This window comes from Lepidochelys olivacea (assembly GCF_965140295.1).
Source record: "Lepidochelys olivacea isolate rLepOli2 genome assembly, chromosome: 17".
In the NCBI taxonomy this organism is placed as follows: domain Eukaryota; kingdom Metazoa; phylum Chordata; order Testudines; family Cheloniidae; genus Lepidochelys; species Lepidochelys olivacea.
The window spans coordinates 18,100,137-18,121,838 of NC_140427.1; the positions used below are offsets into that span (position 1 = coordinate 18,100,137).

Genomic DNA, 21,702 nt, shown 5'->3' on the forward strand with positions numbered 1-21,702 from the left:
AAACACAACAGCTCCCACAGAGCACATCTGCTTGCTGTGCGTGGTGGGTCTTAAAGCTACTGACTCTTACATAAAACACCTGTTTCTGAGCTTGTGGGTTCATCACTGAATTGCTGACTGACTTTTTCCCTTCTTGAATTGGGAGGCTGTAGGGAAGCGGTTTTAAAGAAGCAAATGCAAAGGAAGCTTCCTTTGCAAACTACAGTAGAACCTCAGAGTTACAAACACCAGCGTTACGAACTGACCAGTCAACCACACACCTCATTGGGAACTGGAAGTAGGCAATCGGGCAGCAGCAGCGACCATAAAAAAGCAAATACAGTACAGTACTGTTCCACATAAACTACTAAAAATAAATAAAGGGACGAGCATTTTTCTTCTGCATAATGAAGTTTCAAAGCTGTAGTAAATCAATGTTCAGTTGTAAACGTTTGAAAGAACAATCATGTTTTGTTCAGAGCTATGAACATTAGAGTTGCAAACAATCTCCATTCCCGAGGTGTTTGTAACTCTGAGGTTCTATTGTATTGCTCAATGATGGTCTGATTCTGCCAGGAGCTGAGCCCTATCCACTATGGACTTTGGGAGTTTGACATTCAACTCCATGGAGAATCGGGCCCTATACCTGGTTACTGGAACTTGCAGCTAATCTAATCTTCATCGGATGAAGTGAGCTGTAGCTCACGAAAGCTTATGCTCAAATAAATTGGTTAGTCTCTAAGGTGCCACAAGTCGTCCTTTTCTTTTTGCGAATACAGACTAACACGGCTGTTGTTCTGAAACCTGCTAAGAAAGACTGCTTGTCTTGTGATGTGGAAGCAAGTTTGACAACCCCCACCCCTCCCCCTGCTTAGGCCAGTTACGTACAAACAGTTTTGTTTATATGTGTAAAAAATAAATGAATCCAAACAAACAGGAAAGGTATTTCCTGTGTGTGAAAGGCTGTTCTGTTTATGCCACAGCAGAGACAGTCACTCCTCTTTGACCTGATTGCTGAGGATCAGATTCAGGCAAGTTGCACGTTCTCCCTTTCTTGTGTCATGACTGGCTGTTGTATTCAGCAATGCTTCTTTATGAGCAAGAGGAATGTGCGTGTACTGGGACTTGAGATCCACTGTGTGACTACACCACTCATATCCTCTCAACAGCTTGATCTCCAGTATTAAGAGCTTGGCTAGCCACAGTCAATTGATCCACCTGTATCCCCAATCATAATGTTCTGTACAGTCTTTTCAGATTCTCTTACTCGTGTATCCAGATCCACTGGTTCCTAAACCACGATCACACACTGAGAAGCACTGTGGTCTAGTAATTAAGGGTAGTCTCCACTCTTGGAGACGGGACAGTGGGCTAGATAGACCACAGGTTTGATTTAGTATGGCAATTGCTAGGATTGTTAGTCAAGACCTTTTTGGGTTCTCTTCCAAATCCTGCCACTAACCTGCTGTGTTACGGACAAGCGGCTAAACTTTGCCCGGTTTCCCCTTACTTGCATGCCTTGCAGGTGAGTTGTGAGGGTTGGCAGCTGATTACCTGTAAAGTGCTCTGAGAGCCTTCACTTACAGGAGCTGTTCAAGTGCCATGTTACCATTTTGACATTCGCTTGAGGTGGCAGTGCAGGTGAATGCTGATGGTGGCACGTGCATTATTGACACATGAGGGCAAAGCTTTTCCTGTGCTTTTCTTGAAGCATTCAAGGGGCACGTGGCTGGATTGATGTGGGGGAAAACCACCGTAAATAGCTTACAGCATGGGCTAAGGAATCGTGCATAGGACTGGAGCTTGAGACTTGGGTTCCAATCCACTCTGCCACTGACCTGCTGTGTGACCTTGGGCAAGTTCCCCTTCTGTACCTCCTACCCTTTTGTCTTGTCTGTTTCAACTATATGCTCTTCAAGTTTAAGGCAGTCTCTTGTAATGGATACATGTATTTCTTAGCATGATGGGGTTTCTTGTTCTTGATTGGTTACCTCTTGTCACTACTGTAATACAAATAACTAGTGCCTAGACTGGGTCCTGACTTGCTTACTGTGACAGGGATAGGATTTGACCCAATGTATTATGTTCTAAACTTAAAATAAAGCCGCACTATCTGAGGTTTGCCAGTGTGGAGCACACAAGACTTGAGTTGGCATCGAACCAGTGAGCTAGAGGAGAAAGGCTCCCTAGACAATTATCAGTCTCTTTAGCCATCCGTTGCACTCTCCACCGCCCACCCCACCCCGAATCTCTCCAACTGATGTTTCTCCACCATTTTCCTCCTCCTTCAACTGGTAAGTAGGCTCCAAGAGCAAAAACAACTCTTCTATGTCAATTGGCCAGTGAGTGGTTGTAACATACTCTGATAGTGGATCCACACCCCTCTCATTCTAGTCTTCACCATCTTGTGATGTGCTGATATAACCTCACATTGTGTGGGACATCAAGCTCTGATGCAGTGTCACGTGATGAAGTTGTAATGTTGTCCTGTGACATTGTGCAGACCTCAGTTCGGTCTGATGTTGCAATCTGTCCAAGGCTTGCCAGTAAGAAACTGGACGGCACCATGAGCATCCGATTCCTTCCAGGAAATTCAGGATGCATGGTAATCCTAACTGAACCCCAAATCTGTCATGTCCCAAGAAGTGCCTGACTCCTCTTAGTTTGAGGAGTAAACCTACAGCTAATTCCTGAGTACTGTGGTGACTGCTGAGATTCTAGCCTGGCTCAAGCCATTCTCTGCACCTCATAATGAAGTTTGAGAGCGTTTTAACATCTTGGCAAGAACCACGATTTGAAATTGCGGCGTACTTGGAGACGAGCTGGCACTGGTAATGGGACAGAGGCTTTCATCTCCAGGTCAAACACAGCTGAGTTGTTAGCGACAAAGTCGTGATCTTCTGACTGCTGGTTCAGGGCTTAAACCAGGCAAGATGGGCTTTGGGCTGCCACTACAAGACTGAGTCAGGAGGCCTCAGTTCTGTTCCTGACTCTGCAAAAGATGTTCTATGAGACCCTCAACAAGGTGTTTAATGCTGCTGTTCCTTAATTTTGCCATCTGTTTTAAGACTGTGGGCCTGCCTACAGGTTAGGCTTGGTGAGAGGCTTATCTCCTTATCAAAGAACCTGGAAGTCAATACCTGTGGCTGGAAAGTGCTGTAGTGAAGAACTAGGTGAAATTACTTGGCTCAGTTTGGCCCCGATTAGACAAACATCTTGCTCCTAATTGGGGTGCTTGCTGGCAATTCAGCAGCAAGGCCAAGGACTGAATGGTCCAGGGAGACTACATTATTCTCCCAGGTCAGGGTTGTGGCATGCTGCTGAGGGAGCTTGTGCCGCTGCAGCTCATGCAGTGCCTGTCCTGTGGATAACGGAGAAAACTTGTCCGTCTCCAGAGTGAGCAATCGGCATAAATATCATTTATGTGCTTATAGTAGCAGAGGCCCCCACTTGTGTTCAGTACACGAAGGGGCACCCCTTGCTGGTATGCTTGCATTACTGCTGCTGCTAACAAATTAACCTTACCACTTGTAGTGCAAGACCTTTTCTGATAGGATCCCACACTGCGACCTGTAGGAATCAAGGTTGGTTCTCATTATTTAGTGCTCCATTTGGTGAGACAAGCTCTTCTTGGTTCACCTTTCTTCCATGCTCAAGCATATAGTTCATCCTCTGATCATGATCAGACCAAAAGTGCAAGGGACTTGCTTCCAATGCCGGACTGCCTGTTAATTCCAGCTCTTGTTATAAGGTAGAGATCCCCCTCATCCCAGCAGAGGGCAGCCCATGCCAATAGAGGGAGACTGCACATTCCTTCTGAGAATTATTTTTTCTGTAACTGGCCCTGGGTATTGCAGTACACTAGAGTAATACTGGGCTTGGTGACAGAGCTCCACCTACTGGCGTTTCTAGATATTGCAAGTCACAGGTGGTTCCTGGTAGAATGCAGTACATTTTAAGTCTGTCACATGGCGTAAGTTTCCCTAAAAGAAATATAAAGCCACAATGCAGAGTTCCTTAGTCTCTCCCCCACTCTCACCTTCATTCTCTCCTCCTCCTGGCCACGCCCCAGTTCATTGTATCGGCGTATAAATGAGAGCAAGTTTATAGAATATAACTTTTTTTTTTTACACATGTTAAAACCTTCCATGTTCTCCTGAAGCTTCTTAAAGAGTGACAACAATTATTCCAGCTAATGCAGGGAAACCTAATTTGCTGAATATATATATATATAATTTTTTTTTTTTTTTGGTAAGGCCAAATTTTCAAAAAAGCTCAGGATTTGCATGTAGTTAATATAGAAATGTGCCTGTGGAAATAACATGATTGAACACGTGTGTCAGGTGATGGTGTGTGCAAATCGCTAGTTGTGCATACGAATGGCTATCGAGACTATCACTAAATGTGTGCACTATGATTTGTATTGTAATAGTGCCTAGATGTCCCTACTGAGATCAAGGCCCTGTTATGTTAGATGCTGTAAAGGAGAACCTGCCCCAAAGAGCTGCTTATAGATAAGACAAAGAAAGGAGGAATTATCCCCATTTAATGGATGAGAAACTGAGGCATGGATTAAATGAGGTCACAAAAGGAGTCAATGGCAGAGCCAGGAATTGATCCCAAATCTCCTGGATCGTATTCGTGTTCTAACCACAAGATGATCCTTGCTCATTTTCGTGTGCACAGTCATGCTCTTTGTATGTCCCAGTGTTGATAAACAATTTGCGTGTTCTGTCTTTGGCCACTTTCTTGCAAACTGATCCTCTGATATTATGGTATGGAGAAACGGAATGTATATGTGGGACTGTGTTTAGTGAATATCTACCAAAAAAAAAAAAAAAAGAGTTCTGGGAAATACTGGGTTTGGTGCCTGGGGAGTTAAATACACATGCACTTCTCTTGATCCCGCATCCATTCACGAGCAGAGCCATTTAGTTCAGCAGCGAGTAAGCACAGCAGGATCAAACCCACAAAGTGCCGATTCCCTCACCCAAACCCACCTGGTAACTTTGTATGTTGCCAGTCACAGCTGCTGGGCAGTTGGATGCTGGGATAGTCCCATGCGTGGGACAAAATGGCCCCTCTGTACAAAATGGCAGTGATAGTCTGCAAGATGGGGAGGTGCAGTTTGTTGACTTCTCGTTTGTGTTAGTTACAGGACTCTTCTCAGGCCCACGTACAAAATGTCTTACCGAACTGTGACCACCCTGGAGTGGAGGTGCTGTCCTGGGTTCACAGGGAGTAACTGCGAAGAGGGTAAGTCAACTGGAAATCTGTATCTCTTCCCACAGAGTCTTGGTGGGACAGGAGGAATTGGGTTTGGGTGAGTTTATTTTGGCTGAGTTGCTCTTCATTTCCTCAGTTCATCATATGTGGGTTTCTCTCTCTCTCTCTCTTTTTTTTTTTCTTCTCCTCCAAAAAACTCCATTAATTTTCATATGAAACACACATTTTTGTATTGCAAGCCAAGCTCTAAAAGGAGAGCATGGCAGGTGAGTCTGGAAGCCATGTGTGTGCCAGCTGTGCTTTCAGAAACCTGCCGTGGGTAGCAGAGCACCCAGCCGTGACTTGGGCATGGGAGTTTGCCGTTGGTGGATGACTGATGCATTTTTGGTTTGATACTCCCATTGTGCTCTCCTTCAGAAACCATGAAATCCTGCATGCAAGCTTGTCTCCTCAGGGGAAATGTCATTCACGTTAAATGCAGGAACCCCCCTCCCCCCATCCCATATGAAATGGAGATACATCTCAAAATACATTACCATCAATTACTGAGGTCAATGAAATTGAATCATGAACCGCCACTTATAGCCTCTTAAGTTTATGCTAAAGAAATTGAATCGTTCATCTTCTAGACTGAGCTGCTTTATTACTTTTGTGTCCCAAATTTAAGCCTGGGCAGGTTAAGAGGTAGGCCTATGTCTATCCAAAACACAGCTGTGTCCCTAGAGGTCTATTAACTGAAATTACTCACTGTCCTCGCTACATGGAGATAATTTTTAGCTTCTACCATACACCGCACAATTCAGTGTGTCTGCATTTGACATCAGATCTGTCACATTGGGGGAAAAAAAAGGAACTCATTTTTTCTTGAAAGGAAGAAAGGAAAAGGTTTTCCTTTCTTTTCTCACCTCAACTGAAGATGAGCGAGTGATTTTTTTTTTTTTTAAATTTTTTTGTATTTTCCTCCTTCACTTTCTTTAGCTTATCTGCAGTCTCCAGGGTTTATGAATGTGCGGTGCTTACGCATGTCGTATCTCTGATACGGGAGCATCAAAACTTGCGTCTTGCTATGAATGCCGTATGGCTACAAGTGGGAAGGCAGGCTGGGTAACCTGGGCCCTGGATTGACATGTAATGAAGGTCGGGATGGGAGTGAGGGCCATTGGCTGTCAAATGCGGAGTTATCAGGAGCTTTCAGCTTCTCTCCTACAAGGCATTCTCTGACCATGTCCCGCCACAGGCAGTCCTGGTTTGTTTGTGCCATTAGGTCATGGCATTAAGCACGCCGCAGACAACTCAGGTGACTCTGCAAACTCTAAATCGTCCTGTGACAGTTGCAGAAAATGAAGCGTGTGGTCCTAAGCTGGTCACTTCGTTGTCATGGAAATAATAGCCTCCCAAACCTCGTGGAAATCTAAACCTAGTAAAGCTACTACAAAGCAGCCCTGCAGCTCAGGTTCTCATTTCAGCAAGGTACTAAAGAGAATGAGTCAGAAAGAGAGAAGGCCTGGAATGCAGTGAAATAATGGCCAAAGGCCAGCTTGGTTTCTTAGCTATCGCAGCACTGAATGGTGGCATGGACGTTTGATAGACATGGCAAAGGACCAGTTACTGGCAACACACCCAGCAATGAAGATTCAGCCTGGTACAGAGTTCAAATTGAGCTGTGCAGCCCCATTAGCCCTCAGTAGCTTAGCACAGATATAAGCGATTACAGCTTTGTAAGCGATTCCACAGGTGGAAAAAAAAATTCTTCTCCATCCCTCTCTGTTGTATCCATCTCTGGAGTGTTAATGGGAGTAGAAAGCCATAGACGCTTGTTTGAGAGAGTCAGCAAAGAAGACTGAATACTCATGGGAGCAGGTCTGTTGGACAAGGTGACCATTTTATGTAGCTACTTCTCAGTGGAGAATATTCCTTTCAGGCTTGCATACGGTGTTCCGGAGCGTTGACAAAGTAAAAGTGAGAAGCAGCCCCCTTTTCTCCCATGTTCACACTCTCTCTTTCAAAACATCTGGAGCAATTGCTAATCCCAGCTCCTGAAAACTGAACCCCGATCAGTAGAATTGCGAGTTGCTGCTCCCTTTCTGGCAATGGCGTTGACCCTAGTGGCTTGTACTGAAAAACAGAGTGAAAATCATCAGCTAAATAACAAGGACATCAATTTAAATTCATCTCTCTTTATTTGCTATTGCTCCGGTAATGTTAGGTGTGTGTTAGTCTCGCTAAACTCTTTCAGCTGCAATTTTCTCTGTATTTTCAGTTTTTGCTTAGTAGAGGATCAGTTTCCGTTTCCCGTATATAGTTAGTTTTTTTCCTATGGGGCGGATATGTGTGTGGGGAACAGCAGTGAAGGATAGAGATCCGATGAAGTGAGCTGTAGCTCACGAAAGCTTATGCTCAAATAAATTGGTTAGTCTCTAAGGTGCCACAAGTACTCCTTTTCTTTTTGCAAAAAAACGTGATTAGGAAACTGCATGTGTAAAAAAACAACTTGGAAAAAGTAGTAATTTGTTCTTCCCCTTCTCCTGATTCCCTTTTTGCTTTTATTTTTTTAAACTGTCTCTTTTAATCTGTGAATGCTTTTTGTGCTTAGAAGTCAGTGTGGCTGCATGAGTGTAATTGGGGACAGAATTTGCTTCTTTAAAGGTACATTCTGACCACAATATGAAAGTCCTGTTCCTCAGATAATCTCACTGTACTGCTCCATCTGGTTTTATTTAACGTGAACAACAGTGATCACAACTGATGGTCCCAGCTTTCCACTTGCTTAAGAGGAGCCTTGTTTTCCTTCTGTGTCTGGAGGCTGTGGTCTCCTTTCCAAGTGGCACTGCCTTTTCACGCCCAGAGCTGATTACGACGATAGAAAATTAGGGTCAAGCAAAATAATTGTGAGGCAGTTTGGGGACCGTATTGTGGGTGGGCGGCTCCGAGAATGAGAGATGGTGAAGTGGCAAGTTTTAGGGACTCCTCTTTAGGCCCGTGGGACCACTTTTTGGAGTGCAAGGCTCAGAAAGCCCTGGCAATTTGCTCCTGCCTTGATCCACAGCTACAATGCCAATCCCGCTTTTTATGATTCCTGAGCGGTGTCTCTGAAGGAGCCAATGTGGCCTCTCCCAGTGAACAGATTTTTATTTAGCTTCCATCGTAAAAGGATTTTGTCTTGTTTTCTTTAACATTTAAAGGGTGGAAAGACACCATTTCAGTAACTCGGAGTCTGCAGCACAGCCACCCCCCACAAAGTGCTGCTTTCAACTACCGGAAGGGGGCTCCAAAGAGGATGGAGCTTGGCTGTTCTCAGTGGTGGCCAATGACAGAACAAGGAGTGATGGTCTCAAGCTGCAGTGGGGGAGGTCTAGGTTGGATATTAGGAAACACTTTTTCGCTCGGAGGGTGGTGAAGCACTGGAATGCGTTACCTAGGGAGGTGGTGGAATCTCCTTCCTTTTGAGGTTTTTAAGGTCAGGCTTGACAAAGCCCTGGCTGGGATGATTTAGTTGGTGGTGATCCTGCTTTGAGCAGGAGGTGGGACTAGATGACCCCTTGAGGTACCTTCCAACCCTAATAGTCTATGAAACCCAGGACATGTAGGGGAGCAGTGATGGTCTGTCCTTGTTCTCCCTGGGTATCTCTTGCGATGGGGTAGTGTGGGATGGAAGGCTGGTTCGGTGGCACTCTGAATGTCTTGAGGTGCTCTGGTTGTCACAGCCTTCTCTTGTTGGAAGTCTGTCCTCCCCCAGGGTGCTCCCTCTCCCCTTCAGTAATATACTGCACATTGAGGGAATGAACAATTGTTAAACTCAGTGGAGTATTACCAAGTGTCTTGACCTTTAGCTAATAGGTTCAGTTTGAGAAAGTAACCACTTAACTATCACCAGCTGGCGGGCACCAACTTAATGCTGATGGCTGCAGATTGTTTGGATTAAAATTTATCTCTGGAATTTAACTCTTGCATAGCAGCTGACAAAGAAAAATCTTTGTGTGTGTGTGTGTGGGGGGGGGGGGTTGCTTTACTCAATCTGCTGAATGGGGACAGCTGCTTTAATTATCCCCTTTAAATCACTCTGCCCTTAGAGGGAAGCTGCCCTACGCATACCCCACCTCTCTCTCCTCCGGGCATGTCAGCATTTGAAAAGGCCCAGCTAATTCCTGCACTATTTTTGCAGATCTCTGAAGAGCTAATTCATTAGGTGGTTTACTAGATTCCCCAGATTGCACCAGACCTTAAACTGCTTCTTGCAACAAACCCCTTGCTCTGCACTGGACAAAGAGGGAGACTTGACAGAAATGAGTCTGGTGAGCTTAACTGTCGGTGGATAATTTTTATTTTTCCATTTTATTTTATTTTATTTTATTTTTTATTTTTTTAAAACTGGAGCCCTTGCTAGGACAGGAAATGAATCCACTGAGCCACCCAGCCTGCTGAATGCTGATATAAAGAACATATGGAAGAGGGCAGTGCAAAGGTGAAGTGGTTTAGCGATTGCAATCATGCATCAAGCTGATTGATTTGAATCCAAGATGATGCTGACATTTCAACCCAAGCTTGTTTTCTATTTTTCCCCCTCCCTTGATGGCTGAAAGTTCAAAGCCAAGAAGAATCTCCTGGGAGAGGAAAAGGGTCCCTAGTCTATTCAGGGGCTCAGCACTGCATTACCATTAGCTAGCTAGTGAAGACCTTGTTTTACTTTACAAATCTGACTTTTTTTTTCTAACTCAGATTTAGGATAGTAGCCAATAAGCTGTTTACCCTTCAAACAAAGTGTTGACAGAGTATTTGGGACTGCTCCCTGCCTAGACTATCCCTCCACTGTTAAAGTGACACTGTGTCTTTAAAGGTATGTTTTAAAAAAAATAATGGTTTTTTAAAAAAAATATGATCCTGGTTCTGAATGATGATTAACTCTTTCTGGTCCTTTGCATTCTTTTAAATGCTCTTTAGATGAGCATATAACAATTTAATAGTAAAGTGACTGTGTGTGTGTGAGTGACCCTTCATCCTCAAGGATTCAAAACATTTATTAGTATTTGTGTTTCTAGTACCCAGGAGCAAACAGCCAACCAACACGGATTAGAGAAAGTCGGAGAACGTGGTAGAGGGGTGTGTGAAAGTGAGTGACAGAGCTGGGTGTGTCTGGGATTTCTAAAGGAGTCTAAGGAATTTAGGCACCCAACTCCCTGAATGTATCGGAGAAAAGGAAAACTCCCCTACCCTTGAAACAAAGGCACTGCTGGGCTGGAATGGGAGAACCAATCTGCTTCAGCAAGGCCACACAGTGGTTCTCACTATGGGAAGGGAAGACCAATTTAAAATTAAACTGGAGGGTGAATTTTAAGCAGGCAGCATATAGTTACATAGGCAGAATTTTGGTTAGGACACTAGGATTATTACTCCTTCCCTCCAAGAAAGCTTTCTTGAGATGGTAAGGAGTCAACATTTCAGTTTTGCATCTCTTCTGTAAAAACAGATGCATTTTCAAAATGCTGTGTCTGGGGGTTTTCTCTAATTTCTTCAATTTAGATCTTGGTTTATATGAACCCAGGGCAGTCCCTTAATCTGTGCCTCAGTTCCCCATCTGTCAAATGGGGGTAAGAGCACTTTCCTATCTCACAGGTATTGCAAGGATAAATACAGTAAAGATTGTGAGGTGCTTTGAGATCTACTGATGAAACATGCTATATAAGAGGTAGGGCCAGAGTTCTATACCAACATGTGCTGTATTTTACTTAATAATGGTGTATGTAGGTCACAAATTGCTTTAACATATGTGGGTGAGCATCACTGGCCACTGAATCACATTGCCTCCTTCCTGTGTGCTTTCCTGTGAAAATATTTCTGATGCTCTGATTAATTTTTCTCCACACCATTAGCACACGCTGCTTTGGAAATAGGTAAGTTAACATGGTGTAGCTGATTATTCTTGTGGGCAAGGGTTTTTGCCAGTGGTGTATAATTGCTGCTATTTCTCATTTTTCTTTCTTCCATCTCTTGGAAGATTTACAGTAGTACCCAAAATGTCTGAGAAGAACAGCGTGGCTAGGTAAAGGCATGGCCCTGCTTATTCTGTCACTGTTCACTTCTAATACTCTGTTTCTCAGTTGGATTAAAAAGAATCCAACTGCTGTGTGGATCAAGCAAGCCTTCCTTTAGGACAGGGAAATCCTCTCACAGATGTAGATATCTGAACACTGATTCTGGATCAGGGAAGTTTCATACTACAATTTCTGGGCCTGATGCTGATTTTGAATTCACTGGTCTAAATTGGGAGAAATTCAGTTCAACAGATGTAAAACTAATGTGTGCGTGAGATCAGAATTGTCTGTCTTCCACAACAGAATGATCACCACAACCTGTAGGAGCTGGAGGGTGTAGGCTAAGGAGGTTAGAGGAAGACTGTTAACGCTCAGTGTACTGATTTGTTCACAAGAGGACACCTTGGCTTCTATTCCCGCCTCTGCTGCATTCTCACCATGTGACTTCAGGCGAGTCAGTGAATATCATTGCCTTGGTGCATTGTAAATGGTGTATCTGCCAATTGTGCAGCAGTGTTAGGGGCTTCCTTAATATGTTTGCATCATACCATGGGGTCCTGGTTCGTGACTGGGGCTTCTAGATGCTACTGCAGTACAAATCATTTTGAGAATCCTGTGTGGAAGGGGCCATTTGAGGTAAAATGAAAGACATGTGCTTTAAGTTCTGAAAAAAGAAAAGAAGTACTTGTGGCACCTTAGAGACTAACCAATTTATTGGAGCATAAGCTTTCGTGAGCTACAGCTCACTTCATCGGATGCATACTGTGGGAAGTTTAGAAGATCTTATTATATACACACAAAGCATGAAAAAATACCTCCTCCCACCCCACTCTCCTGCTGGTAATAGCTTATCTAAAGTGACCACTCTCCTTACAATGTGTATGATAATCAAGGTGGGCCATTTCCAGCACAAATCCAGGGTTTAACAAGAACAGATTGATAGAGCCAGAAGAGTTCCCAGAAATCACCTACTACAGGACACGCCTAACAAAGAAAATAACAGAACGCCACTAGCCGTCACCTTCAGCCCCAACTAAAACCCCTCCAACGCATTATTAAGGATCTACAACCTATCCTGAAGGATGACCCAACACTCTCACAAATCTTGGGAGACAGGCCAGTCCTTGCCTACAGACAGCCCCCCAACCTGAAGCAAATACTCACCAGCAACCACATACCACACAACAGAACCACTAACCCAGGAACAGATCCTTGCAACAAAGCCCGTTGCCAACTGTGCCCACATATCTATTCAGGGGACACCATCACAGGGCCTAATAACATCAGCCCCACTATCAGAGGCTCGTTCACCTGCACATCTACCAATGTGATATATGCCATCATGTGCCAGCCATGCCCCTCTGCCATGTACATTGGTCAAACTGGACAGTCTCTATGTAAAAGAGTAAATGGACACAGATCAGATGTCAAGAATTATAACATTCATAAACCAGTCGGAGAACACTTCAATCTCTCTGGTCACGCGATTACAGACACGAAAGTCGCTATTTTACAACAAAAAAACTTCAAATCCAGACTCCAGCGAGAAACTGTATCCAATTTGCAAATGACTTCCAATTCAGCAATTAACTTAGGCTTGAATAGAGACTGGGAGTGGCTTAGTCATTATGCAAAGTAGCCTATTCCCCTTCCTTCCCCCCCCCCCCCGATGTTCTTGTTAAACCCTGGATTTGTGCTGGACATGGCCCATCTTGATTATCATACACAATGTAAGGAGAGTGATCACTTTAGATAAGCTATTACCAGCAGGAGAGTGGGGTGGGAGGAGGTATTTTTTCATGCTTTGTGTGTATATAATATCTTCTACACTTTCCACAGTATGCATCTGATGAAGTGAGCTGTAGCTCACGAAAGCTTATGCTCCAATAAATTGGTTAGTCTCTAAGGTGCCACAAGTACTCCTTTTCTTTTTGCGAATACAGACTAACACAGCTGTTACTCTGAAACCTGTCTTTAAGTTCTGAAGCATCTCAACCAAAGTTTTATAAGGAATATTTAACATCTCCTTCAAATATACAGAGTGAGCAGCAGACCCCATTACAGTGAACTCAAGATCCTCTTCTCAAAATTATCCATACTGAACATGTAGCTGAGTAACAAGAGGGAAATGGAGGAGATGCCAGGACTAAGTGACCAATAAAATGTTGATTTTGTCAGTTAAAGTACGTTTAGTTGTAAATTACTCTAAATATTTCACTTAGCTGGTGAGAATCGGTCTTGTCTGTTTTCCTAAGTGACGCATTGTCTGAGAAACACCCTACAAAACTGAAATTCATTATACTTCCAGTTGTGTCCCAATACAAGGAACATTGAAATTTGATCTTGTGTTCCTCGGTCTAATTGTGTCTCTTTGATGATTTATAGACTTTTAAGGTGAGCAGGGACTTTTAAGATGATTTTAGTCTCACTTTCTGCATAGCACAGGCCATAGAAGCTTACCCAGTAATTCCTGCATCAAGCCCATAACTTCTAGTTGAGCAACATCCTATCTTTATGAAGTGATGGAGAATCCACCACATCATTTGATAAGGGGTTCTAATAGTTAATTCCCCTCACTATTAAAAATGTTCATCTTATTTCTAGGCTGGGTTTATCTTGCTTCATTTTCCAGCTGTTGGATCTCATTCTGCATTTGCCTCTATTTATGAGACCTCTTTTCTAGACGGTCATGAAGTTGCCTCTTAACCTTCTCTTTGGTAAGCTAAGTTGAAAAGATTCCTTAGGATGGTTAAAAACTTTTTATAACAGGAGTGTTTGTGTTTTCGGGTACTATCAGATTCTCAATGGGAGAGACTTCTAATGTTAGAGCAATGGGCTTGGACTCCTACTTCTAGGGCTTGACTCTGAAATATGCAGATCTGAGTCCTACTGAAGTCAGTGGAAGCTCTGGATGCTCAGCCCACTTGAAAATGAGACTCTGGAGTCTCTCCATGGCTCTGCCACTCATTTTGCTGGGCAAGCAGATTAACCTCTGAGTCTTAGGAAAATGGGGCTATCTCTCTACCTCGCATGAATGTTGGGGCTTAACATTTGCAAAGCACTTGGTCCTACTCATGCGCTGCAAAGTATTATCAACAAACATAAATTGGGAGGATGGGTATAAATCATTCGCTCATCCCATAGATAAAGAAAGCATTTCTAGGTTTGCATTACTAATAGGATGAAGTGCCAGAGAATGAGTATAAATTGGACCTTGGTTTTTAGAAGGGGATCAAGGCCTTTTAAAATTTGGTGAGACAAGTTTGTCAATGGTATATAGAGGAAACTCTACAGCCTAACTCCTAGTAATAATGCTGTGTTTGCTGGGGGGGAAAAACGATGAAGCTGGAATAGCAGCAGTCCTCAAAGTTTCTTGAACTAATGGGTGGCGGCAGGGAGTGTTCTGTGGTTATAATAGGGAGTTGGAATCAGGACACATGGGTTCTGTTTGACTGTTATGGGCTCACTGAGAGACCTTGAGCAAATCACTTCTGTACCTCCATTACAAAGCTAGTGAAACTGAGAGAATACGTCAAAAACACTGACTCTCAATTCCGAATGTGTAAGCATTGTGAGTTCTTAAGATGAAAGAAAATATGGATTCTTGTTGCCATTGTACTCCTTTCTAAAAACTTCCATAGGATTTAGGTGACAACCTGAACAAATAGGGAATAAATGATTTCAACAGTTCTTAAATGACCTCTTGCTATGAAAAGCATTCCTCCAAACTATCTGAATACTTACTACCTCTGTTTTTAAAAAAAAAAACAAAAACAAAAAACCCCTAGATACTTTTTTGGAAAGTGGCTATTTTGGTGGTGGGCTGATAGCTCAGTAACCCCTACTTTAAATTTACCCCAAATTTTGGACACTATTCCTACCCCGCACCCTCCTGATGCCCACCATATTTCAAAGGACTCTGACATATGTTAATTTTAGAGTGTTGAGGAAGGTTGACCTTTAAACAGAATTTTTGACACAGCCTTAACTATAGTGACGCTGCTGCACCACCTCGAACATACAAATATTCAGATCTAGCTACCTACACTGCTCCTCTCTTAGGTTCTGGGGGCTTCTGGAATGGACATTCGAGATCTCCCAAGCTATTTAAAGGGATACTACTCAGTTCCTATACCCAGGTCTCAACTCTGACTGGCCATGCTGACCACTTGGCAAACTCTGGCTTCAGGCAGCATGTTGGTGTTGCCCCAGTCGGCTCTTCAGTGGAGTTCCTGGAGCGTGTGGTAACTGTTGGAAAGGGGCGCAGCCTGATAGAACTTTCTGACATCTGTGCCTCAGGACTACTTAGCTAGGCTCAAAAACGTTACTCTCCTAGCTAGGGACTGTGTCAAAATCCCCCTGTCAGGTTTCCAAAGATGTTGACACTGTATTCCATCCAGCATCTGAGTTTTCATTTTTATTGGACACTTTTTAAATCTGGTCAGAGGGTAACTTGATTCAGCACCTAATGTCAAAATAGTTGGAATGCTAAATATCTACAGATGTTATCTTAGAGTAATGATGATTAAAAAGCTGCCTATGTTCTATGGCCTTGTCCGCATTTTTTAAGCGGCATTCAAATTGAACCAGTATTTACAGAATCTTTATTTTTGGTAGGTTGTTTGCTTCCTCTTGTGAAATGTTTGAGAGCCTCATGTTTCCCCTGTACTGTTTTCAAAACTCTTAAATGACCAAACCTCCCACCTGCAATGGATGGGTTTCCTATGTATTGCCTTATTCTTTGTACTGCATTGTGCTAAACGCTGTTGAAACTGAGTGGGACATGGCCTCAAAGGGCGTACAGTCTAGGAGATGAGACGGAGAAAGGGTGGGCGGGGGAAACTGGCTGGGAGAGGAAGTGAGTTGCCCGTGGTTGCACAACAGATAAGGGAAAGAGCTGGGTCCAGTGCCTGGCTGAGTCTGTTCAACTGGAACACGCTGTCTCCCTGTAGGTACAGACATCACGGCAGAGCTCTGCTGTGAACTTCTGAAATTATCTTTTGTCTTTGCAATGTATTTGGCTCCTTTCTCATTAGGATTTGCTCTGCCTCTAGTCTTGTAGTTACTGTGTGAGAGGTGCTGAACATCTTGCCCTCACAGAGTTCTATCGGTCCAGGGACATTTTTATGGCTTCTCTCACTGTGATATGGGAACCCTGGGAAAGGATTTAAAATAAGATTAACCGGAGGCAGTTGGAACTCTGCAGGAACAGTCCTTGAGGAAGCAAGTTGGGTCCCAGGAGCAGAGCACAGAAGAGGTGCCGGGGCTCAGATGGCACCATAGACTTGCAGTCCAGCAGACATGCCTCCCTTTGGCTGTCTTGTAGCTTTCTCTGATGTATGAATGGTAGGAGAGCAGTAGTCGTGATCATGTAACCCTCATGGCTGAAGAATGGCAGAGGACTCAAAGGCAAAGCCTAGAAAATAAAGATGAATTGCTGCGATAGGTCTTGGTAAAATGCATTAGGAGATGCTAATGCCAAGCATCTTCTTGGTCAATGTCTGGAGCTATTATTAGCAATAGTGGTTTCTCTGAGGCTTGTCCTAATTGCATATTTTCTTTGTAGAGAACTTTTCAAGAGTTGAACTCCTAAGATCGCTTTGCAAAGCAGATAAAGATCAGTCAGAGAAGCCTTTTAGAAAGAACTGGGTGCAAAGGTTTATTCTGCAAGAGGGTTCCTACACGGATTACAGACAAGCAGGCACATCTTAATTTGTGAAATCAGAGTGAAATTCTCTTGCCTACGCTATGCAGGAGATCAGGCCAGATGATGATGGTCCTTTTTGGCCTTAAATTGTATGAATCTTTAAGGTGTCCATTCAGGTCAGAGCAGACACTCGGCTTTGATGATGAAAGCTAGCTCTTTGGTCAGCAGCAAATGCTGTCATTGTGGCTCTGATATAGCCCTTATGTGTTTCTACTGATGCTTTTTACAGCTAACCTGCCTTAGGGGAGAATATTGACTATGAGAATGGGGCTGAGTAGAGGGAGAAATAGAGTATGGAATATTTGATGTTAAATTTCTTTTATTTTGACCTAGAACATTTCCATTACATTCATTAAAGGTGAGTTTGAGTCCCTTAAAAACAGTAAAAGCATGAATGTAGGTTGTGGTGCTAATATTGGCTATTGGGTGTGTTTAAAAATCTAGGAGCATGTAAATGTCTTGGGCAACTTCCTATGTCCGATGACAAACTTTTTACACAGATGTTTACACTATCTAGGAGTCAAAAGAAAACTAATAATTGGAAAATTTAAGAGGAGAATCTTGAGCTAAGTTTATAGCCTAAAAACTCCTCTCGGGAGTGTTTTTTCCTTGCTTACCTTCATAGCTGTTGTCTTACTAGATCCTTGTACACTGAATAGGTTACTATTTACTCATTGCATTCCCTTCAGATCTTCTGCAACCCCCTGTTAAATTCCCAAGTTTCTCAATGATTTCCTCCCAGCCAGCTTAAAAACTGTTGGCTGACGGTCTTTCCTGACCACGTGTGGTTTTGTCCCCTTCTGATGGCTAGTTTTTGGTTCAAATATTGCTTCCTTGCTCTATTTCTGATACAGCTTGAGGTAAGAACATGCTTCTCGTTGTGTGAGCTTTCAGAGTATTGCACTGAGCAGCATCGGCTGGATTTTATTGGCAAGGCTTTCACTTTGTGTCAGTGGTGGCAGAACCTCTATGTGCTGAGGTCTAAAGAAATAACAGTAAATTAAAGCGTTCAAGACAGGAGGCGACTTCACTGCCTGGTTTTCAAAGATGTCAGCTGGAGAAGACTTGCTAGATAATCCAGTCTGTCCCTCCCATTTCAACCTGGTCTGTTTACTAATACCAAAGGTATGAGGTTCTGCAAGATAAGGGAATAACCAGATTGAGGCAGTACAGAGAGGCCTGTGTGCTCTGCAGTAAGCGGGACCTAAGGTTCATGGCAAGATTTCTATATTCTATGCTGAGGCTGATGGAAATCTTGTTCCATCTTCATTGGAAAATCCATAAAATGTAGGTTTTTAATTAAATAGTATACCAAATGCATTATTCTAGCGTCTGTGTCTTTATAAGAGCAAATACAAATTATTGTATGCTTGTGATGGCACGTATGGTCTTGCAAAAAGAATATGGGGAGCAGGGGTAGGCAGGGATCTGATGATGATAATCTTCAAATATTTTAAGGGCTATTATAAAAAGGATGGTGATGAATTGTTCTCTATATCCACTGAAGGTAGGACAAGAAGTAATGGTCTTAATCTGCCACGAGGGAGATTTAGGTTAGCTATTAGGGAACACTTTAACTAGAATGATAGTTAAGTTCTGGAATAAGCTTCCAAGGGAGGTTGTGGAATCCCTGTCGCTACTGGAGGCTTTTAAGAACAAGTTGGAGTGACGCCTCTCAGGGCCAGCTTCTAGGTTTACAGGGTCCTGCCTCAGTGCCGGGGGCTGAAGTTGATGACTTCTTGAGATCCCTTCCAGCCCTATGTTTCTATAATCCTCTGAATTCTGAGCTATTATTACAGGCTTAGGGAGAGGGCACTGCATCATTTTATATTTCAAAAGGGTTTTTGTTTTGTTTTTGCAATGGTAAGAGCTACGAACATAATTTTAGAAATGAGTTCAGATTCTGAAACACAGTCCTGTGACAAGGAGTGCAAGCCACAGTGAATTCCTTAACTGCAGAATGCACAAGAGAGCTTACGGGGTGCAGCAAGTATGCATGCTAGTATAAAAGTTATACATTAAAGATTTTTGTGATCAGTTGATTTTTACCTAGTTCCTTGCCTCAAATAGTTCAGCTGTTTGAGCAGGATTGAGGCAAGCAGTAAGTTTTCCTCCGAGCTGACATCTTTATTGGCCTGGAGAACATTGTCGTTTCAGAAGATGACACTCCCGTCAATTTGTTTTTACTTGAGATAGATAGTTCCTCTTTAGGTATTTGTTCATCCTGCCAAGAACCAGTGAGTTGTGCCTTTCAGCTAAGCACAGCATTAAATGTAAGAAAACAGATCCCTCTCAGATGTAACGGGAAACTCCTGAACAAACCTTGGAAGTCTTACAAATAAAGCCAGCCTTTCTCAAAGGGAATCATGGTGCGAACCATTTCCATGTCCTCTGTGAAAATAAATCTGGTGTTACTGTACAAAACCCCCAAATGTTCTGAACTTAGTAGGTTAGTATTTTTGCTTACAGCTGTGGCGGGTTTCTAAAAAAGCAGCGAGATAGCAGTGCGGTTGCACCAGATGCTTTTAAAGGCCTGAAATAGAATTCATTTTAGAATGGAGGGGTAAAATAGCATGATGAGGTAGGGTAAGGGGAGTTGTATGGTAGTTGGGGAGAATGGCTTAATGGGCTAATAACAGAGTTTGAAGTATCTAGTGTAGACTCATGACTTCAAATCCCAGTAGAGTCTGCTCAGTCCTTCATCATTCCGAGGTACTGAATATTGTGTAGTTTACCAGGTTCTTTCAGATAAGACTTTAATATCAATTTAATACAATACATTGATATTAAAGATCCAGTGACCCTTTTCATAGGGGTTGGACCCAGTGATCTGACTCTAGTTTTCGCTTTCCCCATTGCTATGTTGTGTACCTGTTTGCTGCTGCTCACTATCCCAGAGGTGGCTGCCTTTCAGTGGTGGTGTACATACATAGTTTAGGAAATGCTTTAAAAACAGTCTTTTTGTTCTGTTTGTACAGCGGCTAACACCATGGGGTCCTTGCCCATGGTTAGGGCTACTAAGTGCTACGGTATTAGAAATAATAAATATTTATTATAAACATAAGGGCTACATAGTATGTTGCACCTTAAAACATTAACTAATTCTCCAAATACCCCCACAAGTTAGATATGCTCTCCATTTTAAAGTTGGGGGGAAAACAAGATAGAGAGGGTAAATTAATACATTCATTCAAATTTTTAAAATTTATGGCACCAATTCCATAAATTAAACTCATACTGTAAACAAAAGGACTGCCCCTAAATATTCCCATCTTGAACAAAAGGGAAAAAGATTAACAAATCTGGCGCAAGGAGTGGGTAGCAAGTTCTAAAATTAAGGATCCCTCGCAGTGAACACTCTCTGCCAGCATCTGTCTTGTTTTATATAGAGGCATTTCCAACTTGAATGTCTGCTCATCTCCGCTGACATGGTCTGTCGGGGATGGGAGTGGGGAAGAGACGCTCTCGAACCATTCAGGGCTTTGTAAATGACTCCCCTGAGGTTAGAAGAAAAGTCAGTAGCGAAGCTAGCAATCACATTCAGGAGTTACTGACTGGCTTTTGCCCTGTCCTCTGGATCCAAAGCCACTATTTATAAATAGGGGAAAAAATGTGACCCAAGAAATCATAGATTATGAAGTTTAACGTCCGTTCAATACCAGGCAAATTGCAGAGAGCTATTAGTCAATAGTTTTATTAAACACACTGATTTAGTATCTTCTGTTTAACTAGTTTAGTGGATCTTGGAAATACAGCAAACCTAGTGTATTTCAACTTCAGGAAAGCAATTGTTATGGTTTCACAGGGTTTTCTCATGTGGAAAGTGAGAGGAATGTGTATTAGATGGACCGACTTCAAAATACACATACAGTTTGCCGAAAAGAAACCCTGCGGTGTAATTAGTAAGGGTTCAGTTTGTCAGTTTGGGTGGAGGTGTCGGGCAGAGTTCCACAGGGGATTGTTCTGGGTCCACTGCTGTTTGATATTTTCGTTTACAAGCTGGTGGAAGGGATGGAGAGCATGCTAATCAGAGTGGTGCATGATACATTGCTGAGCAGTGCTGGGAATACTGGGTAGGCTAGGATTAAAATGCAGTCGGATGTTGATTAAATTGGAGAATTGGGCAGAAATCCATAAAATTAAGATTCAATCAAGGACACATGTCCAGTAGTTCACAGAGGAAGGAATAATCAAACGCACAAGTCTAGAATGGAGGGTAACTAGCAAGGCAGCAGAACTTCAGGGAAGAGATGGGCTTCAGGGAGGACGATTGAATAAATGAAGCTGCTGTAACTGAAAGGGAGGAGGGGAATGATACTGGAGCCTGATCCAGCAGACACTTACTGCCAGGTATAGTGCTCACCCCTGATTAGCCAATGGGGGTGCTCAGGGTAGTTAACATTTTAAGGCCTGATTTTCAGAGCAACAGTTCCCACAGACTTCAGCTGGAGTGGTTAGCTCTCAACACCTCTGAAAATCAGGCCTGATTAGTGTTTGCAGAACGGGGTCCTAGGATTTTAAATAGTATAGGAGGGGTGGGTGTAGGAGATTAATTATTTTTAATGAAAATGCTGGTGGTGTATATCTCTTAGTAACGAGGTGTCTGCATCTACAGGATGTGGGCGATGCATTTTATAACTGTGTTCAAAAGGAACAACAGCACAAACTGGCTTTCTTAAAAATTATTTCATACTTGGTAGTCATGAATGGTTAACTGTTGGTTTGCAAGGGGTAGGTAAGAAATGGGCACAGGCCCCCTGT

At 43.0% G+C, this 21,702-nt stretch overlaps 1 protein-coding gene across 3 annotated transcripts in view; it reads left to right on the top strand.

Annotated features, from left to right (window-relative positions):
- Positions 1–21,702, top strand: part of COL26A1 (collagen type XXVI alpha 1 chain) — a 221,085-nt gene that overhangs the window by 46,592 nt on the left and 152,791 nt on the right. For 2 of the 3 annotated variants that reach the window (XM_084650887.1, XM_084650889.1), the window contains exon 3: positions 5,132–5,235. In XM_084650887.1, coding sequence (XP_084507013.1) covers positions 5,132–5,235 — 104 coding nt within the window. The remainder of the gene's footprint in view (positions 1–5,131; positions 5,236–21,702) is intronic. The other variant, XM_084650888.1, reaches the window with a different exon arrangement.